The sequence below is a fragment of the Propithecus coquereli genome, unplaced genomic scaffold, assembly GCF_000956105.1.
Source record: "Propithecus coquereli isolate 6110/MARCELLA unplaced genomic scaffold, Pcoq_1.0 Scaffold44, whole genome shotgun sequence".
NCBI classification, from domain to species: domain Eukaryota; kingdom Metazoa; phylum Chordata; class Mammalia; order Primates; family Indriidae; genus Propithecus; species Propithecus coquereli.
The window spans coordinates 12,157,213-12,182,937 of record NW_012150174.1 but is presented as its reverse complement, the minus strand read 5'-3'; the positions used below and the strand labels follow the sequence as shown (position 1 = coordinate 12,182,937).

Genomic DNA, 25,725 nt, shown 5'->3' with positions numbered 1-25,725 from the left:
ACCCAACATCCAATAGATGTTATTCTTATATGTGCATTTATGTGTTGATCAGTTAATTTCCCCAAACTCCAAAAGAAGAGAAATTTTTAAAACTTAGAGAATGTCAGCCCTGAAGAAAGTGTAAAAGGCATCCAGCCTAAACCCTTTGTTTTTCTGCTGGGATTACTAAAGTTGGGTTGACACAGGGGCTTTTAGGGGGACACAGAGAGAGCCAGAGCCCCTCAGATCCCTGACTCTCAGACCCAGGCTTCATCTACAAAGGAAGAAACAAGAGAAACAAAAGGGACATGGGGAAAATTCTGTGTTTCATTTTCCCCAGAACTGTGTTTCCCTGATCAAAACCATATATCAACCCACTCTTTTGTTATTTCCCCAAGGGTTCTGCATTAAAAAGGAGTAGAAGGAGAAAGAAGAATGTTTGTGTTAGTTTCGGCTGTATTTTAAATGAACATTTTCTAATGGGTGAGACCTTAATGTGCTTGTTCTTAGGCATAGTCCCTCGGTAGCTGGGCTGCAAGCCTACTGGCTTCCTCTGGGCAGGAGAGATGGGCAGGTTGGGGGCTTCTTAGTCAAGGCCCACATTCCATAATTAGGTCCCAGAGAGCTCATGGCCCTCACCCACCCCTCTCCAGGCATGCACAGAGGCACCCACTCTCCATTCCTTCCCACCGTAAGCCTGCACGACCACCACCATGCCCCTGGGGCTGGCTGGATGGGTCCTGGCTGGGCCGGCCTCGCAGCTCAGACTGAGCTCCGAGGACGCCACCCCTACCACTTCATAGCTGTGTGGCCTTTTCAAGTAAACTGTACATGCCTTAATTTTTTTCTCATTTGGAAAATGAAATTAAAATATCTACCACTTAAATATATTGTAAGAATTACATGAGTTTCACATTTTTAACATATATAAAAATATCACATTGGTACCCCATCAATATGTATAATTATTGTTTGTCAATTAAAAATAAAATTAAAAAAATTTTAACAAAAAGAGCAGGGCATGGTGGCTCGTGCCTATGGTCCTAGGTACTCAGGAGGCTGAGGCAGGAGGATCCCCTGAGCCCAAGATTTCGAGGATGTAGTGTGTAATGATTGTGCTGTGAACAGCCACCGTACTCCAGCCTGAGCCACATGGCGAGAGTCTGTCATTACATGAGTTAATGTAAATAAGGTGCCTAGCACAGTACCAAGCATATTATATGTCAGATATTTATTAACTTCTCTAGCCCTTGTGATTGTTCCTTAATAGGAAACAGCTTCTGGGCATTTCTAATAGCCCACGAATGTCCCCCCTCCACCCCATAAAAGTCCTCTATGGTCATGTGCAGGATTAAACCTTCACTCACATATCCTCTGGGGTCAGCATAGAATCTGGGAAAGGCAGAGGCCTCACATGAGACAGGTTCAGTTTGTGAAAATGAAAAAAGGGTTTCTTGGGCTCAGGCAGAGATGGGGCCCTGGTAAACAGGGCAGCTCATTCCCCCTCTTCCACATCACAGGCTGTGGCCCCAGTAGCTCAGTGTAGCAGGGGTCTTTCTGTTAGCTATTTCTGCCATGCATGGGTTTCCCAGCTGGCCCAGGCTTCTCCGCCTTCCCAGGGGCTCTGGCTCCCTGTAACCCAGGCCAACCTGGACAATGTCAACCCAGAGGCCACAAGAAGGCAACCCCTAAGGCTGGCGAAGCATGTCAGCAGGGGGACACCAGGGCAGGGGATGGCTGAGAGACTTCTGCAGCTTGTCCCAGGTCTGGCTCTGGACACAGCGTGGGCCAGACAAGGCCTCTGTGCCCCTGGGAGCGGCCAATGAGGACATGACCCCTGAAGGGACTGACTTCTTGGGACTCGGCTCTTCCCAGCTAAGGTTGCTCGCCACCCCCGCTTCTGCCATGTTCTCTTCAATGAGAACCTTGGGTCTGATTTTTTAATGAAATAATGGATTTGAAAGTATCTTAAAAGCTTAAAAGTACTTTTCAAATTATTATTTACTTAAGATGGAGCTGCAGTCAGAATTCCGGATGTGCAGTGTTATTTAGACTCTAGAAAAATAATCTGCTTCAGTGAGGCTATTTTCTTCATTCATTCAACAGATATTTACTGAACCCCCAAGGCACTGCCAAGCATTAGGGTGCAACACTATCCAGGAAGACAAGGGAGTAGAGTCTAGGGGTCTAGGAGTGGGAGAGATGGACAAAGAGCTAGTAAATAGACAAGAGTATGATAAGTGATCTCAAGGAAATAAGAAAAGTGCTATGGGAGATAATTTTAGGGTGGATATATTTCAATAGGGTGGTCATAGGAAGCCTCTTCAAGAGATGAAACTGAACATAAGAATTGAAAGCCAAGGAGGAGCCAGGTGTGGGAAGGTCAAGAAAAAGAGCACTCCAGGCAGAAGACTACAAGTGCAGGGGCCCTGCGGCAGAGACAAACCTGGCATGTGCACAGCATATGAAGAAAGACAATGTGAGCTCAACACAGGGAGCAAGGGGAGGAGGGTACAAGATAGAGTCCAAGGACAGGCAGGGCCCTATTTTGTAGGTCCTGCAGGCCAGGGTAAGGAGTTAGGATTCTATTCCAAGCATGATAGGAGAAAGGGTTTAGCTAGACCAGTCACATAATTTATGTTTTTAAATGCATCACTCATACTGCATTGTGGAGAACACAGGTAAGCAAAAGTAAAATCAGGGAGACAAATTAGAGACTGTCATAGTGGTCTAGGCAGGAGGTGATGTTTGATGATTACAGGGGAAGAGGAGATGCCTGGTAGAAAGTAAGATGTATATTTGAGCATCCTAACTTAGAGGTAAGTTTACTATCAGGACTTGCTGATGGTGGGTGATGGAAGAAAGAAATCAAGGTAGGTAAGAAACTTGGTTGACGGTTCTTGCCTGAGATGGGAAAAGTAGGGAGGAAGAGGGTTTGGGGGATAAAGTAAAAGTCCTGCTTTGGGCAGGTTAGGTTTGAAGGTATCTGAGTGGGGATGTTGAGTAGGCAGCTGAATAAATGGGTTTGGGGCCAAGTATATATCCAGACAGGGCTGAGGATACATGCTGTAAGTCATTATTTAGAATTTCCATGGAATCCAGAGCCATGAGACAGGATGACTTAGAAAGTGATTGTAGCTAGAGAAAAAAAGAGGCCTGAGGACAGAGTATGTAAAAGTGGAAGATGAGAAGGAACCAGCAATGGATGCCAAGAAAACAAATCCAGAAAGATGGGAGGACAAACACAAGGGAGGTGTCCTAGAATCAAGAGAAGAGTTTCAAGGGAAGGTAGTGATCAAATCAAATTCTGCTGCAAGGTTCATAGAATGAAGATGGAACTGACCCTTGATTTGGCAACAGGGAGGTTGCTGGAGACCTTGACAGGAATTAAAGTAATTTTATTAACTGTCTAGAATGCTCTTTCCACTCCTCTCTGAGTGTTCAATTCCATTCATCCTTCAACGTTCAATTCAAATGCAGATTCTTTCCTGCCTCAAATGACATCTCCCTTCTCTGTCCTTTTGTAAAAAATTTCACTTTAAGTACTGCCTATTAAGAAAGAACCATGCACACTTTATGATTGTATCCCCAGTTCATAACACCTAGCTCAGTATCTCACCTTTTGTAGGTATCCAATGTCTGCTGACTAAATGGACTCATACATTCATGAATGGATTAAAGCTCTTATGATGTAGTAGTGATAAGAGCCAGAATCCTTCACTAGAACATGACCTTCCCAGGGTTTAGGATTGATATTAATTTTTCATCCTCAATACTTAACACTGTTCCTGGGAGCATTGTAAGCTAAGTACATCGTAGATACTCAATAAAATCTTGGTAAATGGAATTGAATTAGGTGGCTTCACACTTAAGTTATTCTCACTGTGCCAATCCCAAGTGCTCTAGAAGAATGAACAGGGTCTCTGACCCAACAAATAGCTGTTTATATCCTAAAGTGAATAGAATGCCCATTCTTAGAACTGTATAGTAACTCTCTTAACAGAGACCCATGTATTCATTTGTTCTTTGATTAATTGAATCATACCATAAATGGTGATTGATCTATGTGTAATAACTATTCTAGACACTAAGGATGAAAAATAGCAATCTGTGAGAATAAATAGGTGAGAGAATAAGCTTGGCTTCTTGTTGATATTTAAATGCCATTTTTATTAAGAAAATGAAATGGGCCAGGTGTGGTGGCTCACGCCTGTAATCCTAGCACTCTAGGAGGCTGAGGCGGGTGGATCGCTCAAGGTCAGGAGTTCGAGACCAGCCTGAGCAAGAATGAGACCCCGTCTCTACCAAAAAATAGAAAGAAATGATCTGGACAACTAAAAATATATACATATAGAAAAAATTAGCCGGGCATGGTGGCGCATGCCTGTAGTCCCAGCTACTCGGGAGGCTGAGGCAGAAGGATGGCTACAATACATGTGCAAATTATGGGAAAATCTTTTAAGAATATGTTTAAATATAGCTGGGTGGCCCGACACATAAATAAATGATCACAATATAAAAGCGAGACTCTGTCTCAAAAAAAAAAAAAAAAAAAGAAAGAAAGAAAACGAAATGCATGCCTACATTTCATTTTTGCTCTAGGATTTTCCAGGAGAAAATCTTCTTCTAAGGACCATCATTTCAGAGTAGAATTGAAAATATTCTTCACCAGTATGAGAGCTGAAAGGAAATAGGATTTACCAGGCATGCAGAGCCTTCTAGAAAGTAGACATCTCATGTTTATAAAGTAACCTCTCCTTTTTTCCCTGTTTGGCCAGGCTGTGACAACATGCTCATGGGCATAAAGTCTCTGAAAATAGTGAAGAGGACGATAGATACACATGGCTCTTGGATGAAAGATGCTAACAGTAACTCTCCAAAGGTGTATTTTTTAAGTGGATCCAGAAACAACGTTGTCTGGGAATTTGCAAACATGCACGCATTCATGGAGGATAACACCAAGCCAGCTCCCCGGAAGCTAATTCTAACACTTTCCTGGCAGGGAACAGGCCAAGTGATCTACAAAGGTTTTCTATTTTTTCACAATCAAGGGACTGCTAATGAGATAATCAAATATAATCTGCAGAAGAGGACTGTGGTAGACCGAATGCTGCTCCCAGGAGGGGTGGGCCGAGCACTGGTCTACCAGCACTCCCCCTCAACTTACATTGACCTAGCTGTGGACGAGCATGGGCTCTGGGCCATCCACTCAGGGCCAGGCACCTATGGCCATTTGGTTCTCACGAAAATTGAGCTGGACACGCTGGGAGTGGAGCACTCATGGGACACTCCATGCAGAAGCCAGGATGCCGAAGCCTCATTCCTTCTGTGCGGGGTTCTGTACGTGGTCTACAGTTCTGGCGGCCAGGGACCTCACCGCATCACCTGCGTCTATGATCCACTGGGAACTATCAGTGAGGAGGACCTGCCCAACTTGTTCTTCCCCAGGAGGCCAAGAAGTCACTCCATGATCCATTACAACCCCAGAGATAAGCAGCTCTATGCCTGGAATGAAGGAAACCAGATCATTTACAAACTCCAGACAAAGAGAAAGGTGCCTCGAGAGTGATGTATTAGAGCCAGAGCACCGATGCTTTGGCAGCTGCTTTCCAGAACACTGAGGCCACATGGCCCCTTCACGGTGTAACATCCCTCTAATCACACACAGAAATTGGGTCTCGATGCATCCTTTCCCAGATGTCACTGCCTTAGGTGTCTTCCAAGAGTTTAGACGAGAGTCTATCATTGGGAAATTTTCAAAAACGTCCATTACTCACCCAAACCTCCTGGCTCTCAAGGCCAACAGCATTCTGATCCAGCTTACTTCCGGCCCTTTCTTCTACTGCTCTTGAGCATTTACCCTAACTCTGCCGTCTTCGCTGCAACAGATAGAGTTGTATGCCAACCCCTAATACTCACTGGCTTTTCTCTCCTCTGGCCTTGGCTCAAGCTCTCCCCTCTTTCTCAAATGCCTATTGATATTTTCCTGTTTTTCACTGTCCAACTAAAGTACTATTTCTCATTGAGCTTTAATCTCTATTTCTCCTAGCCCTGCCCTTCCACCAAGCTAGATGGATATGATAATAGAGTAAAAACATTAATATTTGAATACCACTTTCCAGTTACAAAGTGTTTGCATGTCATTTAATTCTCATCTCACCCTTGTGAGATATGCACAAGTCTTTACAATCGGCATTCTAGAGATGAGGAGAGTTTAGGTGTCATTCAAAATAACACAACTACAAAGTGAAAGAACTACAAAATACTACAAATCCCACAGTCTTTCCATTGCCCAAGGAAGCATCAAATATGTATGCTTGTTTGCCTAGTCGTTTATAGTCACTGTGTTCATCATTTCAGCCTAAATATTTGTCTGCCCCTTTAGCCAGTTTTCATGTCTGTACAAGACCTTTCCATAGGCCTATTTCCTCCAGAAAACCAGCCTTAGGGTGAGGACCCCAACTCTAGCCTCATCTTGTCTTACTGTCTTCTGCTCTCTCTTCTTGCTTTAAATACAATAAAAGTGACACTAAGCAAATAACCTCAGCAGGTTATATTTGCCTATATACCCTTAGCATGAAAGACTTCAGGGAATGCTGCCTGTGTTGGGTTTACTGCAAACAATTCCCAACACAATGGAGCCCTTGGTAAATATTCTGGAATCTGGATGGAAGCCAGACAGCAGGCAAGCAACTCTCTGCCACAGCAGGCATGCTGTGTGGCACAGAGGGCAGTGTGCCTCTTAAGAGGGGCTTCACAGTGTTTCCCACGTGTTTGTCCAATTCAGCTAAGTTCGGGGTCACAAGTGCAGGCTGTTGTGCCAGTCTGTGTCATGTGCCAAGGCCTCTGTCTTTCCAGGTTGGTCACATGAGAGGGTTTGCTTTGTGTGCTTGCAGCTGTTTTCACATCTTTGCCAAGCCCAGGATGGGGTAGGCAGCACAGAGAGATTTTTTTTTTTCATAGCATTTGTGTAGCTCTCTGGCAAAATGGATTTACCCAGCCCATGGATATAGCATAATTACCCACAGTTCTAATGAATGGTACAAAGAGCCCAAATCTTTTGTGGAACAAGGCAGGTATGAATTAATAAACGTGGTGATATTACCCAGTCCATGGGGTTGGGGACATAACCTGTCCCCTGCCCCACAGGGATATAACATTACCTATATCACAGATACAAGGAATGTGTCCTGCCTCACAGAGGGTGGAGTACAATTATCAGTAGGAGTTGGTCCTGCTCACATAGTACCTTTGGAGGCAGAGGAGAGGTAATGTACTGTCTGGCTTCCATCTGGGATATGCTTTGATTTGACAATTACTGCAGGGCACATCTGCCCCTACCAATTCACCCTGGTACCATAAATCCCTGCAGCTAGAATCACTCTTTTAGGTCAAGACATTTCCCCAGGAAGCCTCTGTTAATGTGGCACTTTGCTTCCTGGGAGCCAGGGCAGGACAGCATGCAGAGCAGGCCTGGGTACACCTTCCTGGGCTTCTTTTAGGTGAAACTTTTCAGCTGTGGGGTCTTGCTGGATTTAAGTGAAGACTGACATCTCCATGACCTACATCAATGGTTCTTAAATTGTGCTGCACATAAGAATCATCTGGGGAGTTTTAGGAGTCCTAATGCCCAGACCATACCCCTAGACCATTAAATCAGAACCTCTGGGGGTGGGACCAGACATCAGTATTTTTAAGACTTTTTCCCCCACGTGGTTCCAAAGTGCAAATAAGCTTGACAGCCAGTGGCTTATAACATTTTAAAAAGTAATTGTATAGTCCTAAGAGCGGGCTAGCATTTTCTGGGGGCTGGGGTAAGGGCAGTGGGTCCACTGGGGCAATAAATGTGGGAATTGGAAACACCCATGAACTCGTGTGAACTGTGACAGCCTCAGTCTACTAAAGCCTCTCTGCGGCTATTTTAAGGAAGTGAAAGAGAACTGAAGAGTGTCCTCTTGTAACACAACTCTTACGGGCCCCAGCCTTCCTCTGCTGCTGGCCAGGTTCCTGCAGTTACCACACGTCTCATATTTGTCAGGGTGGCTTAAGTTCTGTTCACATGTAAAAGTCTTCCGGGCTCACAGTAATTTCAGACCACAGGGGTAAATTTGGTTTGAAAAAAGACGTGTCCTGTGGAGTTTGTCAACACTCCAGCCTGTAAAGAACTGGAGGCCAAGGCTGTGGTAACTGCTGCCAGAGCTGGGGACTGTGCCAGAGTCCCTGGTGTCACTGCCATCTGAGGCCCGCAGGGATTTTAATCAGCTGAACGGAGCATCCAGTCCTTGGAGGCCCAGGCAGGGCCACAACCTAGCAGTACAACTAAAGGGGATTCAGGCCACACACAGGGGGTAGGTGTTGGACTAGGTCTCCAGGACCCAGTCCTCCCCAATTCGAGAATCCATTCCTGTGGTCTCTCATCGCCAAAGCTTTCCTTGGACCTAAGGTACCGACCCGACCTTGGTGCTGGGCACAGGGAAATGCTTCTTGCCCTCAGCTCTTCACAGACTGGGCACCAGAGCTTTTGTTTGGCGCCAACCACTAGAGGGACCTCCACCCCAGGTCTCGGGGTTCGAATGCGGAGGGACCTTTGGTGCCTTGGGGCTTTCCAACCGGGGTTTGGGGGAGCGGCTCAGAGACGAGGAATGAGTCTGTCCTCAGGCCAACCTCAATTGCGATGGGATCGCACGCCGGCAGCGAAGTCCGGACGCCCAGAGGGGTTGTGACGCTGGTCGTGCCTCTAGTACGGGTTTTCTACGCTTCTCTCCCTCTTCGCAATTCTCGACACAAGTTTCCTTCTTCCTCGCTTTCAGTGCCGTGGCACGGGAACGGTGCCGAAGGGCTGGAGAAGCCCCAGGGACTGGGAGCAGCATTGCTGGGACCCACCCGGGGACCTCCCTGCGCCAGAAGGGTGCCGGCGGGCAGGAGGAGGAGGAGGCGAAACGAAGGAGGCGGGGCTCCAGGGAGGGCGTGGCCGGTCCAGGGAGGCGGGGCTTGGGCCGGACCCGAGCGCGGCCCAGGGGGCAGGGAAGAAGGCAGGTTTGAAGGGGCGGGGTTGACGAGGCAGGTCCCTGGGGAACAGCAACAGTGAGGACGGGTCCCAGCGGTCTGCGTCGGTGCGGGAGAAGGGGGGCGGTCCCTGGGGAAGGTCCCAGGGGTGGGGGAAGTGGGCGCTCCGGGACGAGCCTCCTGCGGGTCCCCGCCCCCGTCACGTGGGCACCGGACTCGGCCGCTGCGGGTCGGTCCGCTGGTTGGTCCGGCAGTTGATCGGTGGGCCGGTGGCCTGTAGGTCGGTTCTCGGTTCTCCTGTTCAAAGGTGGGATAGGTACACGGGAGCGACCCGCACACCTGAGCCGCCCGGAGAGGAGCTGCTGCCCCGCACCCAGGTCAGTGGGCTACCCCACGCCCCCGGGCTCGCCGCGGGATCCCCGACAGGGGCAGTGCCGGATCCAAGAACCACACAGCCGTGGGGGTCAGTGTCCCTTTCGGTCCCGGAATGTGACCCAGGCGTGAGGACGGGGACACTTATCCCCTTGTCTGGCCAGAAGACTGGAAGGAGGATATAACTCCTGCGGCTTTGCTTCGAGTCTCCACCCGACCCTGTCTGGAGTCCGCGGGCAGTGGACGCTCCTGCAGGTGCCAAGGTGGCCCTGGAGATGCGCAGGGGGGTCAGTTACCTCGGAGTTCTGTGCGGGTGCGCCCGAGCTCTGCTCAGCCCCAGGGGCAGCTCCGTAAACTAGCGAGCCCAAGGTGGTACGGAAGCTTTAGTTCTGTTTCCCCAGGCGAACCTCTGTTCAACACAGCGCGTGTCCAGATGCAGCGCCTCGGCTAAGACCAGCTCTATACTGTAAAAGCAAAAATGCAACATACTTTTCAAAAATCTCAAGCCAGTAGACTGCAGGATGGGGATGGTCCTATTTGAAAGTGAGTTCCTCCTCCCCTCATGACGTCTGACTCCAGTCCGGCAGTTTCTTCTCAGCTGAAAGTAAGATATGTTTAAAGACCAGAACTTCCGAAGTTTGTGTAGCATTAAAACAGGCATTCTAGGCAGTGTTTAATCCTCTTAAAAAACAAATCCAATTATGATTACTTTTAGAGCAGCTGGTTATTTGGTATAGATCTGTCTCCCTTTCCATATTTTGGTAGACTACCTTTCTCTTTATCTCTCTCCTTCCTCAACCATTCCTTAATTGATTATAATACAAATCTGAAGCATCTCCAAATTTTATGGTGTATTTTGTGAAGTTAAATGCTCAACTACAGAAAAGTTTTTGGCTGTAGGCATAATTCATCTTCAGTATGTTCATTCTTTGATTCTTATTGGTGTCTAGAAAACACTAAATGTTATCTGATTTAGAAATTATTTCTCTCTAGGGCTTAAGAGAGGCAGCCTATCTGTACTCTGCTTAAGTTCATATTTGAATAACTTTGAAGTGGGAGATGCAGAAGATTGGTGAGTTTTTCACAGATTGCCTTTATCCACGATTTTATTTAACATATTTTAATTATTACTAGTATTACTTTGCGATTTGATGATGTACCAGTTATTAGCTTAGTGCTCCTGGGGAGACAAGCCATGGCTTCTTTACTGGGATAGCTAAGGCAGATGTGTTTGGACTCTAAGACTAAGTGGAATGAGATCAATGACATGAAGGTGGTAGCAACCGAGTTGTGGGAGTTCCTGTTTTTCATCTGAGCAGGGAGAATCTGGGATAATTTCAAGAAGGGTGAGGTATGTGATGGACCTCAAAGGTCCTAGGTTTCTTCAGGCAGAGGAGGGTAGAGCGTGCCCTGGGCTGTGAGAGCTGTGTGGGCAGGCAGGGACGGACGGGCTGTGAGAAGTGATCAGTGGTCCATCCTGGCTCCTGTGGCAAGTGGCAGACAATAAAGCTGGTGACAAGGATAGAGCATGGTCCCAGCTGGCCATAAAGGCCAGGGGCAGAAGTCTGGACTTTGTCTGAAGGCATGGGAGCCAATAACAGGTTTTAAGCAATGATTGATGTTTCTGTGAGTTTCTCAAAGTCAGAGACCTTGGCCCTTGGCCCTTGGCCCTTCTGACTCCCAGCCTGATACAGAGAAAATTCAGTAAATATTTGTGGAATGGATGGTCTGACAACACTTTAGAGCAGGGCTTCTCAAACATTAGCAAGCTTGACTATCGCATGAGATCTTGTTCAAATGCTGATTTGGATTAAGTCAGGGGTGGGACCTGACATTCTGCATTTCTAACAAGTTCCCAGGAGGGTGTCATCTGTTCCCTATCTACAGGGAGGATTTAGAGCAGTAGTTTGCAAACCTGGCAATGTCTCAGAATCGCCTGGGGACCTTTGCAAAACATTCAGATTAAGTAGGTCTGGAACTTTTTCCAAGTTCCCCCAGGTGATTGTGATGACAGCCAAGTAGGAATTGCTGTACTGACTTTGCTCTGGAGGGCTGTGGACAGCAATGATCAAGGGAAAAGGATAGTGGCTGTGGTGAGGCCAGTCAGAAGACTGGAAGGCAAGTTCAGGGTGTAAGTGATGAGGTACGAGGCCTTGTTTTGGGCCTGAGAACGTGCTGAGGAAGGATCAGGTGGGCGACACCCTGGACAGAGAGAATCCATCTATAGGACAGAGGACTAGAGAGTGGGAGTCAGTCTCTAGACTGAGTGGACAGGATGAAAAGTGAGGAGGGGGGAACAATTCTGGGAAAATTCAGCTTTGAACATGAGGTATGATGTGCTTTAGACTATAATGTTTGGGGTAAGATTTGAAGGTCGTTTTTTACTTGGCCATTATATATATATATATATATATATATATGTAATTTTTTTTTCCTGAAGTACAAATCTGTTCATGATGCTCTCCTGCTTAAAATCATCTGGTGGATTTCCTAACTCAAAATATGAGAAGGAAGAGCTAATATAAACACGACTGATGAGGTGTTTAAATATTTCTTATGTTTCACAGATTGTGCACTCTCCTTCAAGATGTGACACTCAGTCACACCACCTGGTGTGGGCACAACTAGGCTGAAACTCTTGGCAGCTTTGTTTTTCCCTGAGTCACTATCTTTCCTGCTTCCTTCTTTCTCTGGGGAGTTCCACTTCCCTTGACCTATGTGTTTCCTAGCATCATTCTTTGGTTCTCTGTTTTCACAGAATCCACTCGAACTCTAGGAAAGGTGGCCTGCATCCCTTACCTACTCTTAAAGCCAGGTCTGGATTGACTTTGTGGATCTTCACAAGGTCCGTTCTTATCTCTCACATGTCTGGTAAATAATCTAAAAGATGCTGTCTTAGGGTAGTCTGTTTAGCTTGAGGCCCAGATCTCCACAAAGAATTCTGAGCTTTATCTTCACTAAATTTATGATTTCTGTTGGCCTTAAGGTCATTGGTTTGGTGCTCCTTGGTAATTCTTAATTTCCTCTCTCTTTCTCTGTCACATTCACAAGTACATGTTTATGCACACTGAAAGCTGAGCATTCATAGTGCAGGATGTTTTTAATCACGCTATTCCATATTGTGTAGTAACCTTGCCTCTGTAACACATCTGTAGATGGGAGGCCTAGACACAGATGGGATAGGATCAATATCCTATTGGTAGGATAAAGTATAACTGCCTTGTATGGCATTCAAGGCTCTGCAGAGGCTGGCCCTAATTTAGCTGCCCAGCTGCATCTCTGTTGTTCCCCAAACTAAAGAACTCAACAATTTCTATTCTTTTGTGCCTCTCTGCCTTTGCATACACTATTTCCTCTTTCTGAAAACCCTTTTTGTCTCTGTTCTGCAAGAGGGATGAACTCTTAGTAAGCCTTCAGGATTTATATCAAACTCTTGAAACCTCCTCACCCATAAGTAATTTTTACTTTTCTGTTATGCACATACCACATCAAATATAGATCTCTACTGTGCTATTTAGTCACTTTATTTGAATGTCTCTATCCATACCCTCTCTGAGCTGCTTTTGGACTACATCAGGTCTTGTGTGTGGCTCCATACCTAGCAGATGCCCAGGAAGTTTATGTAGAGGTGAGCCTGAGCTGGCTGGCTTTGCAATGTTTGCCTCCGTAAAGAAGGACAGGTTATTTCGTGTGTGATATGAGGCAAGCTGAAAGACTGGGAGGAAGGACAGGCCCAACCAGAAGTGGGCCCACATGGCTAGAGTCATGGGGTTGGGTGGGGACACTGAGAAAGGTGAGGCTGGAGTCATGGGCTTGGGAGAAATTGTGGAAGGCCCTGAAAATTGGAGTTAATGAATTTAAATTTTATCCTGATGACATTGAAGGTTCCATACCCAAGTATGGAAAAGACATGGTGAAAGCTGTGTTCTCAGGAGGATTCTGGGCTGGAAAGGGCAGGTTGGAGGGACGGCCTGTTAGAATAAGCCACTGAGGCAGCTTAGGACCTGGATCAAGGTAATGGCATAGGGATGGAAAGGAGAGAACAGAGGTGAGTGAGCGTGACAAGAAATCCTGCAGGCTTTGGTGACTGATTGGATTTGAAGGAGAGAGAAAAGAGTCAAACTGGACAGTGACATTTTGTGCTAGTTTGCTGGGGGAAGAATGGGGCAATTGTTAGTAGCAGAGAGCGTGGAGGAGCTTCTTGGAAGCGGAAAGGGAAATGAGGGTGGTTGATTCTTTTTGGAATCAAAAGGGAGCCTTGGGTAGTTTCTTGCTTGCCTTCTATATGTTTACTCATGAGGATGGTGAAGCCCAAAGAACCCTACCCAAGGTCACCCAGATCTTGGTGGCAGAACCCAGGCATCCTGGCCTTCTGGCCTAGGGTTCTGTCCTCTGTAGCACACTGAGTTTGGCCAGAGGAGAGCTGCCAAAAGGTCCAGATGGAGATTCCATTAGGCCATGAAAAATGGAAATGAGATTAGGTTTGGGGTGAATTCAGTCTGCAGAACAGCTAAGTCTGGAGTCTTATAGGTCAAACATTTAGAGGGGAAATGTTTGCTGGTAGCCAATGCCAACGGACCTGAAGGCTCATGAGGCCTCATTTTTGTCCTGTGGCCTCACTGTACGTGGGGCTGATGGGAGCTAGGAAGTGACTTAGTGTATCAGTACTCTTATACTTGCTATGCTCAGTGTGGGTACATGTGTATTAATTGTTTTATTCTAGGAATGTAATCACCAATTTATCAATTTCATGGAAATTTTGTGTGCCAGGACCCAAACACCATTTCCCCCAACCCAAATGTTAGAGGCACCGTTCATGAGAAGCTGCCTGTACAACAATGGGGTGGGGATGGACACAGGGAACGGCTAGCTGGGGCAGGCAACTGATCATGGGGACCTCCTTCAAGCAGGGTCAAGGATCCAGATGGTTGGGTGAGGGCCACATCTGTCAGATCTTATCTAGAATCTGTACTGCTATCAACAGACTCGGTGGCCCTCTTCTCCTCATCCTTCCCTTTCATGCCTCTCTGGCCAGCCAGGCTCCTCAGCCTCCCAGGATGGACTCCGACATGTGCCATGTTCCCTGGCATAGTGATCACTTTGATTTGCTTAGAAAGAGCTGGGTAAATGCATGGGAACCATTTGGATGATTGTCTGGCATGTGGTAGTTGCTGAATAAAAACAAAGACACAAGGAATACTGAGAGTCAACTTTGAGGGAAAATTTATCAAGCCTCTCTTGCTCTTTTGAGCTTTGTAGCTGGGTCTTGCCAGTTTCTACCTTATCTTGTTCTGAGTTTTATTTTTCCTTTTTTTTTTTTTCCTCTATTAAAACCAAAATGTGTGCATGAGCCTGCTCACCCCATGGTAAAGTATCAGGGGCAGCCGTAGATTGCAGACTTAGATGTGAGTTGTCCATGTGTTAAGAAGTACACAGGTGGAGGACCCAATAATGAATCTCCAGGAAGAGATTTGTTAGCCCAGGTGAGGCTACGGGGAATAACTCCTACAAGGCCTGATCTCTCCCCTGGCCCACAGCTGCTGTGGTGTTCCCAGCTGGCTCTGCTTTGGCTATATTTGTTTCTTTCAAGGGATGAGGATCCACATAGGGAAGGAGGTGATCCAGATCCCAGGATTCTCTGCCTGCCTAGGAACAGCTGATGCTTGTTGATTAGTGGAAGGGAGTTAAGTGGGGATAGTCAGAACTCCTGCCCCAACCCAGGGTAAAGATATAATTCCACAGCGACTGTGTGCGTGGTTGAAATGTACCAGTCACATGCAGCTGGGCCTCTCACTCTGACCTGGAGGGCCACTCTTGTGACTGGAGTGGGCATCCTAAGTGGTCTTCTTAGCAAACTTCTTCAACCTTCCCCTGGCAGAAAGGCCCAGAGAGCCTTGCCAAAAGGAACTCCTTGGTTTGCAGTTGTGTGTGTGTGTGTTTGTAGGTGTGTGTGAGAGTGAGTGAGTTGTGTAGGAACCAAGAGGTCTATTGTAGGGACAAAGGGGACAAGGAGGTTCAGAGCCAAAGCTCAAGCTTAGGAAGACCAAACATGGGTTACCTCTTTCTTGCGTGATTAGGTGGCAACTCCTTTCTCTTCAGGGGCAACATTCCTTCCTCCCACACAATGGCCTTGTTTCCCCTGAATGCAAAGGTTTTTGCTTGAAGAGCCGTTGGAGGTGTAGACTGGCTCCACAGAAAGCTTCCTCCAGAGGGAAAGACAGAGCAAAGTTTCATGTGGTGGGAGTAGTGCAATTCCCATTTTATGGGAGTGCCAGAGAAGTAAAGAGACTTTTGACCATTCCAGAGTATTAGATCTACTTTAATTTATTGTTGAAATTGGATACTTTTAAGCATGAAAGGTGGCAGATAAATGCTAAACCGGATGGTACCCTGAGATGACATAACTGTACCAGGCACACTGGGATGTGTGGTATCAAACTGAGAGTTCAAAACTCTGATCTCAAAGGCACGAGGATCGATTGAAGGCAGGAATTCGAGACCAGCCTGAGCAACAGCAAGACCCCGTCTCTACTAAAAATAGAAAAAAATAGCTGAGTGTGGTGGCATGCACCTGTAGTCTCAGCAACTCAGGAGGCTGAGGCAGGAGGATCACTTGAGCCCAGGAGTTTGAGGTTGTTGTGAGCTAGACTGATGCCATAGCACTGTAGGCAGAGTAACAGAGCAAGACTCTGGCTCAAAAAAAAAAAAAAAAAAAAAAAAAAAACAATAAAATGCAGCCCTCTCCCGCAAAAAAAGACCCTCAAAACTCCAAATTCTAGGAGCAGTGGGGACAGGAAAGGGGAGGGGTGTGGGGAAAGTGGATTGGCATGAGGGGAGGGGAGAAGTTCATTTGGGATGGGAAGGCAGATTCTTCTAATTCAACATTTAACCAAAGTAAAGGAATAGTTCTTGGTTCTGACACCTGACCTTGCCTGAATGTCATGAAAAAGTTTTATTACATAAGCTCTTCGTGTGACCAGCCAAGACATCTGGTTCTTCGATGCAATGTGCTCACCTGGTAACAATAACAACAGCCTGTGTGTCTGTCTAGGCTTTCACTGTGCTGGCTCACTGGTGCGGCACAATGCCCCAGGCAGGGATTATTGTCCTGCTTCAGGGGATGAGGAAAACAGCTCCTCCTACCCTGACTTCCCCGCCCTTCCCACCTTTCCATAGTCCTGGCAGGCAGCAGGTTTTCTCCCTCAGGAGGACTTGGCCACCCTAGCTCCTGGGGACCCTGGTATCTCTAGAGTGTGGGCTTTGAATCAGAGTCATCCATAAAAATCTCAGCTCTACACAGATTTGCTGTTGCTACTTCAAGCAAGTTTCCTTGCCTCTTTGAGCTTTAAATTCCTCATCTGTTAGATGGGAACAAACTTCATTTGGTTGTTGTGAGAATTAAGTGAGATGATGACATGTTGACTACAGTGCTTGGCACGTGATAGGCAGTCAATAAATGGTATTATTATCATTATTATTCTCATCTCAGGAAGCCCAAGAGAAATGCTTTGTCAGAAGGAGAGATTTACATCATCCAGAGTGTTTATCCTGAAATTTCAGGGGGGATGTAGTATTTAGAAGTCAACAGAAGGTTTGGGAGGCAAAGTGCGTGAAGGGGTAGGGAACACCCTGGCTTCAGATGGTTGATCACCAACGTACAGGACAAGGGCAGCAAATGGAGAGCTCACAGCTCAAACCCACTGGATGAGAGGTGGCAGGGGTAAGTGCAAAGTCCTGCCCTTAGGCTCTGACAACCAATTGTGTGAGTGTCCTACCCATCCATGTGGAAAAGTCCACATAAATTGGCTTAGCCTGGCTGCACTAATAGAAGTCCTGGGTTTAGGCCTTGGTAGGGTACCTTTTCCCTGCATTGGTTTAGAATGGCCATACCTAGAGGTGATGCCCTGGCCCCCACACTTTGGAGGCAGGTAGAAGAGGGACTCCAAATAACTGCAAAACTAGGGGTCCCTGTCCTGCAAGCTTTGGGAGGACCTGAGGACAGACAAGAAGACACGGGGATGTGACTGCTGTTTGCAGGTGAGTGAGGGAGCCAACAACATGTTCTGCTTTGCTCAGAGGGCAGAGCAGAGGCCCCATGGTAGTGGTGGCACTAGGAATTAAAGAGGAGGCTGATTTTAGTTGGACATGATGTATGAAATTTCAGATAACTCAAGCTTGTCTCCAGGGCCAAGCAGCTGTCTTAGAGCATATAATGGAGTCTGTCTGAAAAGGGTATTGTCCAAGCAGTATTGACTAGCTAGGAGTTTATAAAATAACAGGGGAAGAGGGTGTGTGGAATGGTTGTAGGTATAACTTAAGTGCTGTAGGATTTCGGCAAAGAGAAAGCTTCGTGGGTTAACCAGCTGGGGCTGGGTCCTGAGGAACTGAGAAGGGGAGGCTGTGTGGGGATCCAGGTCAACCAAGTGTCACGAATAAGAGGCACAGAAGCCTGAGCCAGCAAAGTGGGATCAAGAAATGATAAGGAAACCAGCTGAGCTAGACTCTTCCTATTGTTAAAATTTGAAAAAAGAATTTGAGACTCGAAAGGGGAAAGGGGAAAGGCTCTGGAACGCCAAATCTGGTAGTGGCTCCTGAGCTGAGACAACTTGCAGCAGAGATAGGCTGGGGAAGGCTGGCTTTCAAGCTGTGCAGAAGCTTCTCTACCCCAAGCCATAGGCTGAACATCCCACTTAGTGACAGGAAAAGGCATTTCCTCAGAGCCTGCAAAGGCTACAAGTCTGAGACCATGATCCCAAAGATGCGACTGTACAGTGTGTATTCTCTGCTGATGCCTGCCGTGGCCTAACTGCCTGACCAGGGCATGAGAGCTCTTTCAGACTCACATGCTACCCTTGAAGGTTTTGAAAACCCAGCGTACTGGGACCTGGAGAACCAGGGTGTGTGGTCTGAGGCACTGGGCCCACAGCACACGACAGGGTATGGCAGGTGTAGAAGGGATGATCCAGGGACACTAGGGCATCTGTCTGCAGCCTGGGCCAAAGAGCAAGGGTCCAGCCCTGAGAGGAGGTAGGGAGGTGATGTGGGCACCAGGGCCTCATTCCAGCAGGCTGAGGTTTTGGGTGGGGTGCTTGCTGTGGTTAAGCAATATGGATGCCTGAGGGGCATAATATCTTGGTCTGGGTGGCAGGGAGGGAGCCTGGCAAGGTGGTAGGAAGGGAGGCCATGGGACCCAATGGCAGAACTGGACCCTTGGATCTGGGGAATCTCCTAACCTTCTAGAGAAAGAGGTAGAACATAATTCTTAAGTACTCTGGAGTCAGTAGGCCATGACCTCAGTTATTACTTCAGTCACTAAATAACTTTTGAATTGTGCTCTGTGCTGAGAATGGTGATGATGGGAACACGAGATAACTAAGACATGTCCTCTGCCTGAGTGGAACTTAAGGAATGGACCCCTTACTCAAAATAGGTAATAATAATGGCTCAGAAAGTACAGTGACTAGTCAGAGAAAGAAGAAGTTGGGGTGCTACTTGCTGAGGAAGTGGCTTTTGAGGTGTGTCTTGAAGGAAAGACAGCAACTGGAGACACCCCTTTATATGGGGGTGAAGAGAATTCCTGGCAGAGGGAACAGCAGTGCACCAAGGAAGGCATGGGCAATGCCAATTAAGGGCATCTATGAAAAATGGCTGGCGGTTTGGTTTGGCCAGAACTGAGGAGTAAATGAGATTAAACAGGGCACCAGGGATTGGAAATGATCATGTGTTAAGTACCCATAGTGCATCAGGCATTGAGCACAGCTTAAATCTCATAGCAGCCTTTCTGAGCTTGGACGGAGGAGGAAATGGGATCCCAGAAACGTGGCCTTCTTCCCAAGGTTCCCTCGCTGTTCAGTGGCTGAAGTAAGATTTATCACTCGTCTACCTGACCTCAAACTCTTGTTCTTTTCACTCTATTTCGCCACTATGTTTAGAGTGCAGATTACTCATTTACAGTGAAGACCTGTTCTCACCATGCGAGGCAGAAAGGTGTTCGGATGACATATGACGGACCACATTAACCTTTGAGAGGCATTTGGTGGATGTGGCCAGGTTATCACAAAACACAGCTCTGATAAATATATACACACATACACACATATTTAGGAAGTTTATCTCTAAAATAGGTAGTAGAAAGTCTCATAGTTTTCGTGTTATCATAACGGTTACTCCCAGGCTGCTATAGGCAATTTCTGAATTATTGGCTGAATTCCTTTATTTTTTCACTCGCTCAAGAAAATGGGGCAAGATAAGTCTTCTCTAATTTGTACAAAAAGCTTCTTGACTTTGGCTACTTTATCACTAGTAACAAGTTACCTACAACCAACCTCACCTGTTTAGGACCCCAGAGTGTCATCCCCGAGGGATGTTTAGCAAGCCTGGTACTCCAGAGTGGGGTGGAAGGGTAGAGTCAGAGAAACCTGGGCAGTAACCCAGCTGCGGCTGTGGGGGTGGGGAGGATGGTGATACAGCTCAGTGAGTGTTTGCCGGGAGCCTGCCTGTGCAGGGGTGTGGAGTGGGCACACGGACACCTGCGTGAAAGGAGAGCATTGTTTCCACAGATGGCGTGTTCAGGTTCTGGGCAGGTGGGCGTTGGTGGGGGTTGCCTGCTCAAGTCGGGGTTTGTTCTAATGCTGCATCCTGTAGGGCAGCCAGTCCTTACTGCAGAGCAGGTCTGCCCAGGGCCCAACCCTCTGTCCAGCTCAGCCTTCCTCCTGGAGCTCAGAGCCTGGATCTGACTCTGACAGCCACACCTTGCTTCTGTCCTCAGGGTGGACCCGGGGTCCTTCAGGCTTCCTAATGGGAAGCTTTTCCTCAGCCCAGAGAGAAAGGTCGAAAAGACCACCTGGGAGGGAGTAATAGCCACTGAGAACTATTCAGGGAAAGAAGTTAGGTAGTGTGTGGGCTGGGTGACTCCAGATCACATGTCAGCAGGAGACTTCGTGTAGGAGAAAGCTCTCTCTCCATGTCCTACCACTTAATAGCACTTTGAAAGCTGTTAAGGGCTGTTCCAGTGTCACAAATCCAGTACTCAAATGTCATGGTTATTTATATTTTTAAAAGAGAATTTTAAATAAATCAAGTGACAGTTGAATGAGGAATGGGGTTCATGAGAAGGATCATATCAGCTACGTGAGAAACGCATGTCACTGCATCAGTTATGCATCCCGTGTGGAAGCCTTTCCTAAGGAGCTCCAGAGTGATTGCCTGTCGGGCTGTTGGTGTCCCCTAAGAGTGTAGTGTCCACTAAGAAGAGTTGTGGGGCCTCTCGGACACAAGTACAGCACGGCCATCTTCACTCAAAGCCACCTCTGGGGCTCTCTTGATGTCAGTGCACCAGGCCAGGGACCCCAAGGCTGAAGCCAACCATGAGTGTGGGCAGGACTTGGCCCATACCCTCCCTGACCCAACACAGCCCAGCCCAGCTTTAGCCTCCCTTTTGGGACCTTCCAAATCCATGTCCCCCGCGGTGACTTCTGTCAGGAGCCTGCCTCCAGATGGCCCCTGAGCGTCATAAACTCTGCCTGCTCTCTGTCCCTAAGTAGGGCTGCCTGGGGGCTCTGGTGGAATTTCTGAGAAGGTGCCGAGGGGCTGCAGCAGTGGGCTTGTGCTCTACAGGAAATGGCCTGCCTTGGAAGGCCCGGGGGCCCTGGCCTTGCTGCGTCAGGTGCTGCGGGAGAGAGGGAGAGAAGCTGGAGCACGTATACTGTGTTTGGGCTACTGTACCGCCAGGGTCTGCCTATTTGGGGGTGGGGAGTGGCTCCAGGAGACTTGGTGACTTCTCAAAGGGAGCCAACATCATAGGTTTTCTTTCCTGATCCTAATATTTAGGCCCTGACCAAGGGTCTTGGCCAAATCCATCTTCTGGAATAGTGCAGTTAGGGACATGTTCTCTGAGTGGGGAGAGGCAGGGTGTTGCGTATTTACTGGGGCAGGTACTGAGCTGGGTAGTTTATTCTGTCGTCTTAACCCTCTGACCTGCCCTGTGTGAGGCAGGTATCATCTCCATTATATAGTAACCTGAGAGGTTAATGTGTATTACCCAAGGTTAAAAACTAACCCACCTCATACATAGTATGGCCAGGATTTAAACCCAAGCCTGTCTGATTTTGCTATGATCTGCATATTTATGTTCCCCCCAAATTCATGTTGAAATCTTCATCCCCAAAGTGATGGTATTACAAGGGGGGGCCTTTGGGAGGTGATTCGGTCATGAGGGTGGAGCCCTCATGATTGAGAGTGGTGCCCTTATAAAAGAGGGGCTATGTATTAGGGATGCTGTATATTAGCCCCAGAGAGTTAGATAGTCCCTTCCACCATGCAAGGACACAGCTAGAAGACACCATCTGTAAACCAGGAAACAGGCCCTCGCCAGACACTGAATGTGCCGATGCCTTGATCTTAGGCTTCCCAGCCTCCAGAACTGTGAGAAATACATGTCTGTTGTTTATAAGCTACGTACCTAGTTTATGGCACTTGTGTTATGACAACATGGAAGGACTAAGATAAAGCTTGGACTCCTGCTGGTGCATCCTGCTCCTGTCTTTCAGGGAAAGGAGCCCCCACTCCGTTGGCCAGAGCAGGGCTTCAGAAGGCTAGGGACCGGGACCTGGCATCTGTACCACCGCCCTGTCTGTGGCCCTTTTGAGTCACATAGACCTCTACACCTTTCACTTCCTCAAGTCTGAGGAACTGTTTGGGTACCTTCTATGGGGGAATAAAAACCTTGTTTTATTGAAAAGAATAGATGAGAAAGATGGGAGAGAGGTCCCAGGAGATTTCTAGACAGTCCCACTCACCTGGGGTTCAGCTGACAGACTTTCAGGAGCAGGACCACTGGAGCCTCTTGGAGGGGATACCTAGTACAGCGTTACCTCTCCAGCAGGCTCGTCTTAAGGCTGCAGGAACATGTGTGCAAGTGGGGATTCCCGGATCACTTTTCTTGGGAAAGTCCCTAAACCACTCTCTGGCCTCAGAGCTCTTAGTGGGATGAGTTGAGGGAAATGATCCAAGTGGCAAGTGTCTTGTGACTGGCCTCCCCCTTCCTGCCCGCATCATATACTGGAGGTGTTGAATTGGGTTGAAAAGGGCTGGGCCTAGGCCTTTTGGCCCCTTGAATGCATCTTGGCAGATGGTCAGGCTGTAGGGTCTTAGGGTTTCCTCCCTGTAGCATCCTAAAATCTGGCCTCACTAAATGGTCTTGGTCTCCAAGTGTGATTCGACTCAGAGCTGACTTACAAAGAATATAGATAAAGGAATATTAGGAACTTCCCTTACCTGGATATTGTTTAAGTTCTGAGGATGTAAAGAAAAGTCTCCCTTGGACTGAGGGAAGGGGAACACCAGTGGGTCAGAACAGAGACCAACAGCTCTGGAGAGGAGGCTACCTTCTTCTCACAGCCTCTCCCAGCCTCTCCCAGCTGTGTGTCCAAGATCAGATGGGGGTGGGTATGAGCTTACTTCAGCTGCCATAACAAAGTAGCAGGCTAGGGGGCTTACAGAACAGAAATTTATTTTCTCACAGTATGGAGGCCAGAAGTCTAAGATCAGGGTGTTGGCAGGGTTGGTGGGTCTGAGGACTCTCCTTGGCTTGCAGATGGGTCATCTTCTCCCTGTGTCTTCACATGGTCTTCCCTTGGTAGCTGTCCGCGTCCTAACCTCTTCTAAGGACACCAGTCCTATTGGATTAGAGCTTACCTGTATGATCTCATTTTAACATAATTACCTCTTTAAAGACCCTATTTCCACGTTTGGCCACATTCTGAGGTTTTGGGGGTTAGGAATTCAACACAGGAATTTGGGGGGCAGGTCATAACTCATCCCATAACAGAGTGTTTCCAAAATCCTCGGTGAACAGGGCTCAGTGTCACGGTCGGGGATGGAGATGCACTCACTGCTGGTCCTGCCAAGCTTGGGACCAGGAGAGGGAGGTAGACCCAGCCCAGCCAGTGGAGGAAGCCTGTTGGCCTTGTCTGAAGGCCTAGCCCAGAAAAGCTCCAGGCCGAGGGGTTTATTTGTAGTCTGGCTCCCTGGCAGCAGTGGGTTCTGTACAGTGTCTTCATCTGGCTCCCACGTGGCCCTCGGCCCTCCAGTGAAGACAGAGCTGCTAATACCCTACAGCCCAGGCCTGTAGGGAAAGCCCCCTCCTCCTGACAGAGGCAGGAGCCAGGCTGTTGTTGACAGCACACAGGCCAGTGGCTTTTGTCTCCCACTGGTTTAATTTTCTTTTTAATGCAAAAGGAAAACCATTGCATTGAATCAAAATTAAAGTGTTCAACAAATGTTGAAATGAAGGTTCAAAATACAGAATAAATTTTGATTAATTCAATTTGTATTTACCTAGAGCCTGCCAAATTCTGGGGCCTGTTCCCCACCCCAAGCGGGCAGCTAGGGAGGCTTGTAGGAGGTAGTTGGCTGTCGGCTAAAGTTATGCAGAAGGCCCTGAATACTCTAGATAACGGAGAAGACGTGCCAATTTAGATCTGTTTTTTTCTTGTTGCTTAGCATTCTAAAATGATGGAATGAGGAGAAACGCCTGGTTTTATCATTTGTCAGGAGAAATTACATCCTTTTCTCTCGGTGGTCCTTTGGGAATATAATTGTATCCATCAATTATGTCTCTTGCTCATGCCAAGCCCAAGCATGGCCAAGTTCGCCTTATGGTAGAGTTGCCTTCACCTCTGAATATCCGTCTGTGAGAGAGAGGGACCTCAGGTATGGAGAAAGTTAGATGGGTGAGGCTGTCACAGATGACACACAGCCCTTATTTCAGAATGCTAGCCAAGGTCATACGCTCCTTCTCCCTTCACTCTCCACTCAGATGCATAAACATTTAACATTTTGTGTTGGCAAAGGTTTACTGCGTGTCCATCTGTGTCAGGCTCTTTGCTGGGCTGTGAGGATAGAGAGGTGAATAGGACATACTCCTTACACTCAAAAGCTCAATTTAGAAGAGGAGACAGACACATTGAGAAATATGCAAATTATTATCATCTTTATAAATGATGTAAACAGCTCTGATGATAAAGGTGGGTACCAAGGATGACAGCAGTGGAGAGAAGGCATCTGGCGCCTTCAGGGTTGGGGGTAGTAGCATCAGGAAGGGCTTTCTGGTGGTGGTCATTTGGATAAGGCTTTAGCATGGCTGGGATTTGAAAGTATAGATTGAAAAACTGTACCAAGTAGAGGAAACAGAGAAAACAGACAGGGTATTTCTGTATTTGGGGGTAGGAAGTGGTCCATTGTGGCTGGAACTTGGAACATGGTGAGAAGTGCAGTTAGGGGGTGGGCTGTAATGGAGGACTTTGAGCTTCAAAATGCGGCTTCTGCTGAAAGCAGTGGGGAGCTATGGAAGGTTTGGGAGCAGGGGAGCACGTCATGAGCTCTGTGGAACATGTCCTGCCTGCACTGGGAAAGATGGATCGAAGGGGAGTCAGTTGGAGGTAGAAAGCCCAGAGGTGGCAGCTTTTGCAGTCCAGCTGAGAAATGATGATGGTCTCAGCCCCCATCAATTAAGGGGTAAGGTGAGAGGTAAAGAGTTTCCTTGGACGTTAGGACCTATTCAGGGAGTCTGAATGGCACCGTAGAAAGAGCACCAAAGGCATCATTAGGAACTTAGGTTCAAATCTCAGTTCTGCTGGAAGGGAGGTGAAATCCTGTGCCCTCTGCCCCAGAGAGTCTAGATCCTTAGGTGGTATTTTGGCTTTTTGTTTTAACCCTTTATTATGAAAAGAATTCAAACGTACACAGAAGTAAAAAGAATAGTATAATGAATCCTCTTACCATCACTCAGCTTCAACAAGAACCTCTTGCTCGTGTTATTTTGTAGGGGGTTGTTTTTGAAGCTCTTTGGAAATATTCATGTTGAGGTTGTGTTCGAAGCGTTTCTCTGAGTCCGTGTTCAGGCTGAGGCAGTGAAATGACTTTATGTCCATTTGTTCCTGCCTGGAGGTAAATTGTGTGTTCTTTGTTGTGAAAAGGAAAATGAGGGTAACTTTCTTTGAAGGGTAGCAAGTTCTGGAGCTGAGGAAGCAGATTGCCAGCAGGGTCCTGTGAGGGGGTAGGGCTCTGTCTGCTGTGGGGGCAGGTGGGCTGTAGACAGGGCAGAGAATGGAGGTAGGGCCATTGGGAGGGTGGTTTGTGGGCCAGGCACCCTCATTATCCATTCATTGGAGGGTGCCTGTTGCCCAGGGCTTGATGCACACTGACCAACCTGACAAGGCTTGTCTATAAACCAGACCACAATTTAATTTACTTTGGCAGGCATTGTTCAGTGGCCATGACACAAATGCCTGCCTTCCCAGACCACCTTCCTGGCATTCCCTACCTGGGAAAGTGAATTACAGCATCATCTGCAGGTTGCCAGGGAGC

The 25,725-nt window shown here is 47.5% G+C and overlaps 1 protein-coding gene across 1 annotated transcript in view; it reads left to right on the top strand.

Moving 5' to 3' along the window:
- The window catches only part of OLFML1 (olfactomedin-like 1), an 18,633-nt gene extending 12,932 nt beyond the window's left edge, over positions 1-5,701 (top strand). The window contains exon 4 of the mRNA XM_012654404.1: positions 4,758-5,701. Within this exon, the coding sequence (XP_012509858.1) occupies positions 4,758-5,548 (791 nt within the window). The 3' untranslated portion in view covers positions 5,549-5,701. The remainder of the gene's footprint in view (positions 1-4,757) is intronic.
- The last annotated feature ends 20,024 nt before the right edge of the window (positions 5,702-25,725 follow it).